Below are 14,598 nucleotides of genomic sequence, written 5' to 3' on the forward strand. Positions count from 1 at the left end.
CTTATTTTTTGAAAAATGATTAGCTTCAGTTGACTAGATTCAGTTGACTAGAGTCTTTTTTAGAAAGTATTTCCAAAATTAACTAAATTAAAAAAAAAGCATATTTTTTTCAAATAACTATCTATGTGCTAAATGAAAAATTATTTTTTAAATGACTTTTTTTCGATTGAGAGCGCAGAATTGCAGAATCGAAATTTCCGTAGAAATGAAATAAAATTTGCTATCGATATTTACACGGTGCCTATAAACAGGAATCATTTTGCCCCAGGTTAAAATTGAGGCGAGTGTATGTGTGTGTGTGTATGTGTAAGAGAATTTTAAAAGCAGATGCAATAGAAAATCGATTTTTTATTTTATCAAAATACGAAAATAAAATAACAAATATTGTTTCCGTTAATAGAAAATGTATCATTCTTTTTTTTACTGGTCGACCGAAAATTTCCATTAAATTTATCAATTTCTGTCGTTATTTTGAAATTAAACAATTTTTCTCAAAATATTTTACATATCTTCGAGAACTTCCACCCCTAAAAAAAAATATTTTTTCATTAGTTTTTAGCCAAATTAAAATTTTTTTGGGACTTGAAGTTAATTTAGAGAAAAAAGAATTGAAATTAGTTCAGAAATAATTTAAGAATAGTGTAACTTTATAAAATTGAAAAAGTTACAAAGAAATTTAATATAGTAAATGAAATTTAAAAAACAGGCAAGATTCAAGATTAAATATTTGAACGTTCGTCGTAATTAATTCCGTTGTTTGAGATCAACTAGGATATAATCAAAGGTATCGTGAATTCGTAGTTCCATTGTCAACTCGAATCACTTTCCTTCACTTTGTACTAAATCCATTAACATTTTAGGCATACGAAATTAAGTTTCAAAACTACTCGGGCAATCCTCGAGAAATTAGTCTCCACTGAGAATTCTAGATCAAGATAACGAGTCAATTTAATTTCCTCATAGAGGCTTGAATTTACAGTTGATATATATCGTAATTGACTGTAAAATTTAAATACCTACATTAAAATACCTATCAGAAAATGAAAATTATATAAAAATTATACACAGGAAAAATATTTATTTGATTCAAATATTTGACTATTATCAAAATAAATATTTTTCTTGAATTAAATAATTTTTATAAATAAATAGTAAAAATAATATTTATTTGATAACAATCAAGTAACCTAATATTTTAGTCAAAAAAAATTTTTCCGTGTATTTTCAATATTTGGGTTATTTGATTTCAAATTGTTTCACCATCGAAAGACTATCGCTTACAAAGGATTTTTTTTCATATAGAAATATGAATGATAAAAAATTTAAAAAAGAATTTCAAGAGAAAATTCCATAAACTCTGCGATTGGTGGTTAAATTTTCTTTCAATCTTAATTTCGTATACTATTTTATTTTTAGAAAATAAAAATTGAAATTGATAATTAAAAAAGAAAAATTTAAAATTTATTTATAACTTTGATAAAACTCTGTGCTTTAACTTCTTTGTTACAAATGTCTTTCTTTATCAATTATTATTGCTTTTTATTCAAAAATTCTTTTTACAGATAAAAGTGTTATTAAAAATATATTTAAAAAAAAACTTTTGAAAAATCTACATTTCTTTGCTAATATGGAATATTGAATAAAATTTATTTAATAACACAAGAAACAATATTTTATTCCCAATATTTTGCTTTTACTACTTTTATTATTTTTATTAGATTTTATTCTCTTTTATATTTACTATATTATTCTTCTCATTTTTATATTAATTCTTTTTCAGAATTTTTCATATTTTGATTATTATATTTTTTTCAAAAATATAAATTTACAAAACAAAACTAATTCTATTTAAATTAATTAATTTCTTAATTAAAAGTTTCTAAATTCCCCCTCGTTATGTCTTGCAAGTTGAAATGAATTTCAAATGTAACAAATAAAGTTTCAAGATAAGTTTCATTTTGTGAGAAAAAAAAAAAGTCATAGTAGTTATGAAACTATGAATCTTGGATATTATAAATTACTAAACGGTTGAATTTTGAAATAAATTTCTCCCTTCAATTTTAAGGTGGAAGTTCGAGCAAATGATTCAATAGTTATAAACTATATGCATGTATAGTTCCAACGAATCTTGTGTCTAATCGAGCGTGAATAATTTTAAGTGTGAGATTTTCGTGAACGAAGAACTGAAAGTGGATTTACTAAACGACGTCGCGGTGTAGAATCGGAAGATGAGGATGTGCTTTTTGTCTTTCCTGTTTTTTGGGATTTCACGGGTTTTTCCTTAGAGCTACTCGCAATGGGATTCATTGATTTTTGATTAGACGCGGAATTGTGAATTGTTTCTATCGAGGTGGAAGTTGTAGTTGCAGTGGTGGTAGTGATAGTAGTAATATCAAATGTAGTGAGGGTTGGGGAGTGGTCACGGATTTTGGGGCTTACTTGTACCTCGCAGGGAGGCGGCGCACTCCTGTATGATGGCACTATCTTGAAGGTAACTGATCCACGTGCTTCTCGCTGAAATACGAAAAACAAAAAACAAATAATATTCATTTCTTATATTAAAAATTAGCAAAATATCTACAATTAATGATTAATATTTTTGAATTGTTTTAAACTAATGAAAATTGGGATATTCTCTCAATTATATTGTAATTTTGAAAAAAAATTAATAAAATCTAACTTTATCGCAAATATTTTCTTTTTTCGTTTATAATTATTTCTTTTGTTTATTTATTACTAAATTTACAATTTTTTCGATTAGAAATAATTTTCGTTAAAAAAAAAAAAAAAAAAAAAAAATTGAAAACAAAAAGTGAGGATAAAAAATTGTGAAAAAGAGAAAAGACTTACAAGTATCTTCTGTAGAGCGTTGACAGACTGATTCGCCACTGGAATTCCATTAATTTCTCTAATTTCGTCTCCGACATGTAAAGTAGCCTGCCTGTGAATCATACCGCCGTGCATAATTCTTGCTACAATACATTTTCCATCTTCATTCATTTTCAACGTAATGCCCTGAAAGCATACAATTTATATATGTATTTTGTAACAAAAAATACACTTTTCAAATAAAAAGTAGATTTAAATTCTCAGCGAAAAACGGTTTAATAACTTTAACTATAAAATATTTTTAAAATACAACTTTTCTCAAATAGTTGAAATTTGTAAAATTACATAAAAGTTGAAAACAAAATTAATTTCATATATAATCCACATTCGTTAATTTCAAATTTTCCGGATAGAGAGAATATTTGTTGAATAAAAAAAAAAATTAATGAAAAAAGTTATTACGATTTATAAATAAAAAAGGAATGTAATTTAAAAAAAAATCAATTTTATTTCAAAAATTTACCATGGGTTCGTCCGTATTCTTTTGGAATTGAACTAGCCTGACACGAGTGACATTTTCGAGGTCTAGGTCACCGTTTTGCCCTTCGAGGTCATCACTGCCGTTCAGGTACGGTAGAAGAGGTGGTGGAGTGACCCTCGTTGCTTCCTCTCCATAGACCTCGTGGCCAGCCACGTCATGCGCTTGAAGTAACGCCTGTAATAAAATATAAGACCGAAAATAAATTTATATACCAAAATATTGAATAATTTCACATTATATATGTAAATAATAAATTTGACAAATAAAATCGATCAAGGGATCATGATCATTTTTCACGATTCAATGATCCGTGTATATTATGGGCTCTTCACATATACGCGCTAGTGAATTTCCAAAATATCATCTCATTCCACTTTATCGGATTATAATTACAATTTTTCGTTTAAATATTTTTTAATCATACAAATTGGTTTTTAATAAAATAGATTGTTTTTTTCCAATATCACTCAGGGATTTATTTGGTTTAAATAAATATTTATTTGATCTAAATAAACGTTTTAAATTTCGAGAAAAATTTTTTTTATTTATTTATACTTGTAATTCATTGTTGCGAACATAATGTCTGGAAAATATTTATGAATGATAATAAATTTCTTATAAAAGATGTATTTAGATTTAAAGTTTAGAACACAAATTGTATTGATCTTTTGCGATTGATAAATATCCAGTACCTTGGGAAAAAGTGAAAGAAGATGAAAAGAAAACGTGTAAAATGGATGACTTTTCACTATTATTGAAATCTTTGTAAAACGATTGAATATAAAATATTTAAATTTTATATAAAAAGAAAATTTATTATTTAAGATTTTGAATCTTTTTCTGAATTTTTTTTTAAATATTTACGAATTATAAAATGTCAAATATATATTTTAAGTAAATTTTGTTGTAGGGCTTTTTTGGAAAAAATTGAAAAATAGAGTCAAATAAACTTAACGAAATTGATTAAAAAACTTTTGAATTTATTAGTTTTAATTTTGCTATCTAGAAATAAAAACACACTCGACGTAATTAGATATTTGATTTTTCCATTTCTGTCAAAACTTCTCTTTATTTGTAAATTGATTTACAAAAAATTTTAATTGTGACTCTCTGGGTTCATTAAATCTCTCGTGGGGTGACGAGAAGTTAACTCAATTTCACGATTCATCCGCACTTTGAATTTTGAATTTGAATATAAATGACGACACGAAGGAAAATGGTCTGTTAGGGCTATAACAAGAAGGCAAATATTAACTGTCCTAAGTAATTGCCAGGCCAGACTTAACTAAAAGCTACTAAAACTCAAACATTTCCTTTCTTATTTGTTTAACTAATTTTCACTACAGAGATTTATATCTATATTTAAATTCACCGAAAATGAAAAGCAACATTTCAAAACTTTGACGACTTTCAAGTAAAAGTTTGTCTTGAGTACAATTTTTTTTAGTGAAGAAAACTTTTTTTAACTTTACAAAATTAAAAAAATTTAATGGTAAAATTTTAAAATCTGTTCTGAAAAAAAAATTTATTTTCGATTTTTCTTTCATAATACAATCATATAACTTGATAATTTTTTCACAGAATTTTCGATAAATTTTCAATATTAAAAAAAAAAAAATAGAGACAAATAACAGGATTTTAGAACAAGTAGAAACGACAGAAGAAAAGCTCAAAAGGCACTCAGAGAAATGGGGGATAATTTGTTGGAAACTTGCCAATGTCTAAAGGGCTTACTGGCACATCGAAGTGTCACAAGCGGAAACCAGAAACCAATCGAGGACGCGTATTTCAAATACAATACACATATGAACACTTCACATGAAATTGAATCAAAAATACAAAAGCTAATATTTTCAAGTCACAATTTGTTTTTTTTCTATTTTAATTAAATTTTTTCCCATTCAATTTTTTTTTATCCACAGATTTTTTTTTTAATTTTCTTTAGTAAAATTCTATTCTTTTTTTTTTTCTCTTAATTTGCATATCTAATACATTTTTTGTTTGCATGTTTCCAATTCAGAGACAGACTGCGTGACAGTTGGAAAAAAAAGGAATGAATTTTTTTTTTTTTGAATGAAATTTACTTTTGAACGATAAAATGTGTTTTTTTTTCCATTTTTTTTTTCATAGAGTGTGACAAGAATTGGCAATTTTCTTTTTAGGTGTGATCGACGCACACATATTACTATTGTATACGTATATGTTAACTTGATGATAGGGGGGAGATGAAATGTGAACAAAAACCATATCACAAATATCGTATCGATAATCTTTCTCTCATTTCCGTGAACGACTAATACTTCCTTTGACACTGACAAAATATTTATAAGGGGAGAAAAAATATTTTTCAATCGATTTTTTTTTCTTTTATAAAAAATTCTGATTTGAAAATATTTTTTCTTATAGAAGAGAAGAAAATGTGTAACTGAGACAATTTTTTTTTTTAATAGAGAGTATAATTATTGTGATTTACTGGTCCGTATTATCTTTATAATTAATGACTACCGTGTTGGCATTTTTTTTTTTAAGGTAATTAAGAAAAATATAACGTCAACGAACTGTATCCGCTAACTGATCCTGTTTCGCAATACTAGGCAAATGAGAAATAATGTTCCCTGTTAATTTCATTAAATCACCTATAAAACATTGTTTTTATTTAGAAATAAAATTCACAAAAATACAAAATTAAAGTCGAACAATCCGAGGCCTAAAGTGAATTTGAAATGGATCATATATGTTCTTTCGGTCAGAAAAAAAAAATTGCTTTTTTTTTTTTATTCATCTCGGTATATATATATATAAGCGCGATAAATTTATGGATGAAACGAGATAAAATTTTTTAAGAAAGTTACGCTTTCATCGCTTGGAAAAATAGTCTCATATCTAAGAAATGTAAAGTGCATAAAAATTTGGCTCGCTTACAAAAATATCTATATATACATATGTATATAAAATGTTTGGTTATACGACTGTCTCAAGTACTGTAAGTTGAAAAGGGATTCACAAAGAAACGATATGAGAGCATATCCGGCATTCAATAAAGTTATCATATATGCTCTATTCATGTTAAACCATGCACAAAAGTATACTGTTTTCGTATTCGCGGTTACAAATGATAAGCGATGACGCAGCAACTTTTCACATATAGCAAATCCACCCTCATATATTCTTTTTTTATAACATTGCAACATTTCTTTTATTCAACAAAAGAATAATAAAATATAAAAAAAAAGTTTAAAAATATAATAATTTTAATATAATAATTTTTTATTTATTTAGTTTTCTTATATTATTTTATTAATCTCATTATACCTTTATCAAAAGCAATTAAACTAATATGTTTGTTTATATTCTAAATATTTTGCAGAAATTGCTAATTTGTGAACAATTGTTACGGTAATTAATGCAAATTACCACTATTGTTTTGCACGCCTTTAAATCAATTAATCCGCACCATCAACATCAATAATAAATTCAATGAGAAATTAATTATACGTCGTTACATTTTCCATGTTGGCAATTAATTATTTTCTATCTAATTGAACTCAATGTCATAATAAATTTATTTATATTAATTAATACTTAATACTATCAAGTGTAAAATATATCATATTTGTAATTTACTAAACAATTAGTAAATTAGTGATCAGTATTAATTTAAATTAGTGAAATTAAAATTTTTCTAAACTAAACTAAAAAAATTAAATTAAAAAAAGTGTCAATTAGACAAAAAAGAAGTTGGCAATTAAAAATTTACAATGTGTATTATATATATTAAAGAATTTAATTGCGTGGAAAAAAATTCCCGCTTTCGTAAACAATTAATATTAAACGTGTATAGAGAAACAGTTTATTTGCATACAATTCTCGCAAATTAACATTAAGCTTCTTTTTGCTCATTGCTAATTAAGCTGTTCAATTAACAAGGATTTTGCATATTCTCAATTTTTTTTCAGTTTAGTAAAGACCTCAAGTTAATTAGTAACCCTTTAATTTCAATACTATTAGAAATATATACTATTTATTATTAATTTATTTATTTACAATTTTTTTTAAAAAATAAAAAACAATAAAAAATAATAAATAACAATAAGTAACATAATAATAAATAATAAATAAAAATAATAATATAAAACATCGAAATTGATAGAAAATTTTTTTTTTGTAAATTCAAACAAATTGTTCTTTTTGATGAATGTATATATATAAAATAGGTATTTTCCTGAAATGTAATAAACAATTTTTGAAAAAAAAAAAATTGGCGAAAACATACGTTTATAAACAAGAATAAGTATTTAAAAAAAATATCTTCAGGCTTTTAGTAAATATTTAGCTCGACAACCTTCTTTGAGTTTGGGTAACATGGCGGGACCATATTTTAGTTTGCCTAAGGCTACAATTTAATTTGACCTAGCAACATTCCCAAGCTCTTTTCTTATGTAAACACTTTTAAATCTTGACTGTTTTTATTTTTCCCCCCTAAAAAAAAAATATATTTCACCTGAGTGAATAAAATATACTAATTCTAAAATCAGTATTAAATCAAATTTTTTAAATTTTAATATTTCTTTTTCTACTTATTATTAATTCGACTAATTTTATTAGAGAAATTTAACTTATAGAAAAAATATTTAGTGAAAATTTTGACTAATAATTTAAAAAATCAAATTAGTTAATTATAAATTTGTACGAAATTAGCTATTAAATATTATTAATAAATTTAACTTTATATTTTCGCTAGAGTGTATAGTATTCGACCTTAATCGTGTAATCAGGTTTCCACTCGATATTAATCAGAGAAAATCATTCTAGTGAAATAAGCTTGATAATGACTATATATCGATGACAAGATGCAAAGAGATTTTCTAAGTACATGGTCAGAAGATAATATGAAATTTATTTAATATAAATGACAAAACACATTTTTAATAACGTGAAATTATTTAAGTTTTTTTTATTATTTAATTTTAAGTAGTTTATGTACAAATAAAACAATTGTATTCGTATAATGAATAAAATAAAAATAAAATTATTGCTACATATATATGTAAGTATCAAAATGAAATGAATGGGAAAGTCATCCAGGCATTAGGAGAAAAAAAGGGAATATAATTTCTGCATTTAAATATCTCGGCTTTTGTGTCCTGGCGACGCTCTAGATCTTTTATTTCATTCCGGAAACAGTTCCCAACTCATTTCTCCCCTCAATTGGATATAAAAGTTCCTCAATTTTTTTTTCTCCGCATTTATGCCTGGGAATCGTTTTACTAAAATAATTAGACTTAAGTCTGGCTGCATAAAGATCCAAAAGCTATATATTCAAATTGCTTATCCATTTTTCATGTTGAAGAAAAATTTCAATATTGTCATAAATCAGTTTGGATTTTTTTTTTTTAATATAAAATATTATCAATTTATCAATATTAAATTAATAGCTAATGGTTCATAAACAATATTAATTTAAGATAAGTTAATATTAAAATAAATCTCTTTTTTTGTATTAGTTTTATGAAATTTATTTAAATGTATAATTAAAACATTTTCTGCATAATATCGAGAGGCAATATTTATTAGTCATATTAAAATAGTTATTCGAAGCATTTGTCTCTATAACTAGCAATTAATAATCCTTGATCAGTTGATGTAATTGAACTAATAAGCTAAAATTAATTCACATATATTTATTTCAACTGATTTCAATTATCCTTCTCAAAATGACTATTTTGAAAAAAATTTGCAAAAAGACAAATTTGGAAAATATTAAACAATTTTCAAAAAATTAAATTAAGAATTTTTCGAGATATAAAAAAAATTATATTTATTTAGGGCAAATATAAAGCAACAAGGTAAAAATTAAGTATACCAGATGCTACAGACATAGATAAATAATTAATCTTCAAAGTAAAGCTAATGCTAGTATTTTTTTTTATTATTAAAGTAAGCTAAGAAATGCATGATCTTTTAAATAATAATTAAATAATTTTCCTCTCGGACGAAAATCTTATTTTAAAATTCTTTCTCCCATGAAAAATACATTCATAGGATGTTTAATTATCTCTCAAATTAATTATTAACAAAAAAAAACATCCCATCCATAATCTTTTTTTTTCAAATTCCATAATTTTCTTGTCGATATCATAAAATTTTTTTTATTACATTTGAAAAAAAATCGATACAGTAAATTTTTTATTTATTTCCTCTCACTTTTCTCTGCGATAAGAAAAAATTACAGAACATTTTTTTATGAAGTTTTCATATCAAATGAAGACAAAAAAAAAAATAAATAAATGAGATCCCGTTTATTCTTGAAGAAAAAGAAGCTATCTATCAGATATAGGAGAAAGATTTCGTGTTCAATCTCTCTCAAGTAGATTTCGAAATTTTATGACAAAATAGAATTTCCTTTCGGGACAGTAAAACGAGGTAAAACAGGTTTTGGACAACTGCCCTTTCAGTTATTGGGATACACAATTTTATCCACCTTGAGTATATATACAACGTGCATAGAAGTGCTTGACAATGAAGAAGCTTGCATTCGATAAGATGTACTTTATCAAACTGCATTGTTATCGACAAACAGAATAAAGCGTGTTCGCATAGGTTCCTATCTATTCTATATATAAATATATATATAGGAGAACGATTTCCATTATTACTGAAACTTGAATGCATTATCTCAAAAAAAACTGTTATAATAAAAAAAAATGTCAAAAAATTAACTGTAATTTGATTATAAATTAATAGAAATAATTAAGAAAAAAAAAATATACTAAAATATATTAATATACTAAATATTTTCACACATTGACTTGTACTACTGAAATTCTTAAGTCGTTGACTTATACTACTGAAATTTGTTACTGATTTGTTCTACTAATTTTTTTTGAAATTGACTTGTACTACTGAAATTTAATATTGACTTGTACTACTTATTTTCACTCATTGACCTGTACTACTGAAATAATTTGTTGACTTATACTACGGAAATTTTTCCAAATTGACTTGTACTACTGAAATATATCACTGATTTAATTATACTACTGAAATATTTATCTTGTTGACTTGTACTACTTAAATTTGTTACTGATTTGTTCTACTAAAATTTTCACGCATTGACTTGTACTACTGAAATTCTTAAGTCGTTGACTTATACTACTGAAATTTGTTACTGATTTGTTCGACTAATTTTTTTTCAAATTGACTTGTACTACTGAAATTTAATATTGACTTGTACTACTTATTTTCACTCATTGACCTGTACTACTGAAATAATTTGTTGACTTGTACTACTGAAATATATCACTGATTTAATTATACTACTGAAATATTTATCTTGTTGACTTGTACTACTGAAATTTGATACTCATTGGTTTGTTTTACTAAGATTTGTTGCCAATTGATTTGTACTACTCATTTTCAATCATTGACTTGTACTACTTAAATTTGTTACTGATTTATTCTACTAAAATTTTCATGCATTGACTTGTACTACTGAAATTTGTTACTGATTTGTTCTTATAAAATTTTTTCAAATTGACTTGTACTACTGAAATTTATTATTGGCTTGTACTACTTATTTTCACTTATTGACATGTACTACTGAAATACTTAAGTTGTTGACTTGTACTACTTATTTACAATCATTGACTTGTACTACTGAAATTTAATGTTTACTTGTACTACTTGTTGTTACTGATTGACTTGTACTACTAAAATATATAACTCGTTGCCTTATACTACTGAAATTTCTTAGCGATTGATTTGTTCTACTGAAATTTAATCTAAATTGACTTATAATACTGAAATTTGTTACGGATTTGTTCTACAAAAATTTTTTCAAATTGACTTGTACTACTGAAATTTGTAACTGACAATTTTTTTACTTTTAATTTTAATTTTAATGTTAATTTAATGTAATTTAACAATTACAAAATTAAAACTTTCAAAAAATAATTAAAATTCAATATTTTTGTGTATAAAAATATTACGTATGTAAATGCAATTTAATCTTTGTTAAAAGTGTTTATTGACAAAAAAAAACAAAAGATAGCAAAAACAAAGAAAAATAAAGGAAACATTATTACAAATGTGAATTTGAACCTTTAATCAAGAATGAAATTGGCACGTTTGCATCAAATTGGTTAGTAAAATTAGAGCAATAAGCTGAACAGTCAGTCAATTGTTACTTTGATATTCAAATCACCAAAATAGGTGATTAACTAAACGCTCCACTTTGACTAATATTGTTTTCCAAATGACCCTGTGAGAATTGTTAAATTATTTTGCGCGCATATAAACCTTTAAAATTAACAAATTTCAACAATTTAATTATATATAATAAATAATTGAAAATTATACGAGGAACAAAGAAAATATTGTCCATTTCGGAATAACAAATTAAAAATTGAAATACAAGAATAGAAGCGCAATATTGTTCTTAATGAAGTTTTTCTTTTAATAATAGCGCAGGTGGTAAACTTTAATTTTATGTTTAATTTACATCTCGGCGAAAGAAAATTGGTCATTTGAACTTTTATAGTAAGCATAAAAAAAAAAATTTCTTTACAAGTCAAAAAGATATTTAACATTCTATAAAATATCCTGTGCTGAGAGCTTGATGCGCAGTTTTTACAGTTTTAATTTTTAAAGGATAAACAACGCGAGTCTTGAGAAAAACCAACGTGAATATGAATATTATATTTTTTAAACAGAAAGAAGCCACAGAGAAAAGTGATTCTGTTTTTCATGAGATACAAATTTTACGTTTTCTAATTTCTGAGAAAATTTAAATACAGTTCCTTTCACGAATTTATAAATTTTTAATTTAATTAAATATAAATTTATTCTACAATGAATTCAAAAATTTTTAGTTTTATTTTATTTGAACATTTTAATATGAGTATTTATTTTTTTTTTTATTTATTATATATTATTTCAAAAAATCGATTTTAATAATTTTATCCTAACAATTTATTGAATTGCCTACATTATAAATTAACGGATTCAATATATTTTAGTAAAAACATCAATTTTCCTGAAAAAAAATTTAATAGAACAATCAATTTTCCATATAAAGTTATGTCGATAAAATAAAAATGAATTAAATAGAGTCCTACTGTAGATAACAGGGTATAATGATTACATTGAGATCATAAATGATTTTTAATGGGTTAATAAAAACTACATAAAATTATCAGGAGATAAAAATAATTGACTAATTTTTTTTTCAAACAAAACCATAGAGGAATAAAATTTATGATCGTTAAATTTTTCTAATATAAAAAAACTATTTAAATACAATAATAATTCTATTCCTCTCAAGATTCAAAATATGATAAAATTTTTTATGGCCTAAATTCACTAATTTATTAATAATTTTTATTATTTATTATTTATTCATTAGGAATTTACAATTAAAATTTATTGAAAGATATAAAAGAAAAATATTTTATTTTCAAAATTTTCTATTGATTTTAGTGTAAACATTTATTGTCTGAATAATTTAACAATTTATGTTTCTCTACCTCTCATGCTAAATATATAGTTACATGGAAAAAAAATTGTAAATAAAAAATTAAAACAAATTTTTAGATTAAAAAAAAATTTTGAGGAAAAATTTTACCTACAAAAAAGGAACTTAACCTCAAAAAATTGTAATCAAAATCCAAAAAAAAAATATCAAGGAAAAAAATTAAAAACAAAAACTTACATAGCACAGCATGGTAATTAGAAACGTTCACGGCTCGTATGGTCCCACTTGTCCCAGATTTCGAATATAGAAGAACCGGCAGTAAATTTTTACTAACAACCGGAGAAAATGAGTGTATGATAATGAGACAGACATATCGATAATTAATTACGTCATAGTATTATTAAAGACATAATTAGTGTTGATTAATTTGATTTTTAAAAGCACGCGAGTATTTAAAAAACAAAAATTGCGTATGCAACAAAAAAAAGTGAACCGTACGAAAGGACGGTTAGTCGAATACTGAAAGTACCGCACTCAGCAGGAGTCGACTCTGTAGGGCCAGCGATTTTCCGCTCACTCGTCAACTGATACTCAATATGCTCTCTCTTAAAGAGTTTTTAGGCCTATTTTTTAAAAAACGATAAAATCGTCTTTCGCGTCTTTTTCAAGCCTTATAATCTCCCTCCCCCTCTTTCCATACTTTCTCTCTTCATCATTCTTTTGTGTGCTGCCTACTCTTTGACACTAGAAATTCACTTCGATTCATCTTGCATACTTCTATATTAAACACTTTCTGGGTACCAATTAAAAGTCGACCCACATCATACCACCAGTTTCAAACAAAATTCATGCAATCAAAAACTTTCAACTTATTTTTTTTAAAATGCTAACTCAGCTCTATAAAAGATTTCCCAACCAATAGGGGACTACTTTCCTTAACCATGTTATCCACACATGAAAAAATTATTTTAACTGGAACAACGGTAAGTTTCACTGAAACAACGAAATGTTTCGCTAAAACAGCGAATGATTTAGTTATTCTAGAAAAACATATAGCTGTTCCAGATAAATGAAATGTATTATTTATTAACTTGTACTAATAAAAATTGTAATTGACTTGTTCTACTGAAAATTGTTATCGACTTGTACTACTGAAATTTAAAACTAATTGATCTGTACTACTTATTTACATTCATTGATTTGTACTACTGAAATTAATTATTCATTGACTTATACTACTAAAATTATCCATTTTATAATTTGCACTCCTAAAATTTGTTCTTCATTGACTTGTACTACTTAAATTTTCCACTCCTTTATTTTCACTACTGAAATTTGTTAAACATTGAGTTGTACTACTGAAATTTGTTCTCAATTGACTTGTACTACTGAATATTGTTGTTGCGTAATAGAAATTAAATTTATCACTCATTGACTTGTACTACTGAAATTTAAAACTCATTGATATGTACTACTTATTTTCTTTTAATGGCCTGTACTACTGAAATTAGTTATTCATTAATTTGTATAGTACTGAAATGTTCCGATCACTTATTTACCCTACTAAAATTTGATATTCATTAACTTGCACTAGTAAAAATTGTCATTGACTTGTACTACTGAAAATTGTCATTGACTTGTACTACTGAAAATTTCCATTGATTTGTTCTACTGAAATTTGTTATTGACTTGTAATACTGAATATTTCTATTGTTTTTACAAATAGAATTTATTATTCATTGACTTGTACTACTCA

At 25.0% G+C, this 14,598-nt stretch overlaps 1 protein-coding gene across 8 annotated transcripts in view; it reads right to left on the reverse strand.

Annotated features, from left to right (window-relative positions):
• Positions 1–14,598, reverse strand: part of LOC127289598 (peripheral plasma membrane protein CASK) — a 157,320-nt gene that overhangs the window by 19,273 nt on the left and 123,449 nt on the right. For 7 of the 8 annotated variants that reach the window (XM_051317611.1, XM_051317614.1, XM_051317616.1 and 4 more), the window contains 3 exons: positions 3,353–3,544; positions 2,851–3,015; positions 2,446–2,514 (listed from right to left, as the gene is read on the reverse strand). In XM_051317611.1, the coding sequence (XP_051173568.1) occupies positions 2,446–2,514; positions 2,851–3,015; positions 3,353–3,544 (426 nt within the window). Of the gene's footprint in view, positions 1–2,439; positions 2,515–2,850; positions 3,016–3,352; positions 3,545–14,598 lie in introns of all 8 variants that reach the window. The other variant, XM_051317613.1, reaches the window with a different exon arrangement.

Source organism: Leptopilina boulardi, unplaced genomic scaffold (assembly GCF_019393585.1).
Source record: "Leptopilina boulardi isolate dan_hultmark-lab unplaced genomic scaffold, ZJU_Lbou_2.1 LbouV2_48, whole genome shotgun sequence".
Taxonomy (NCBI): Eukaryota; Metazoa; Arthropoda; class Insecta; order Hymenoptera; family Figitidae; genus Leptopilina; species Leptopilina boulardi.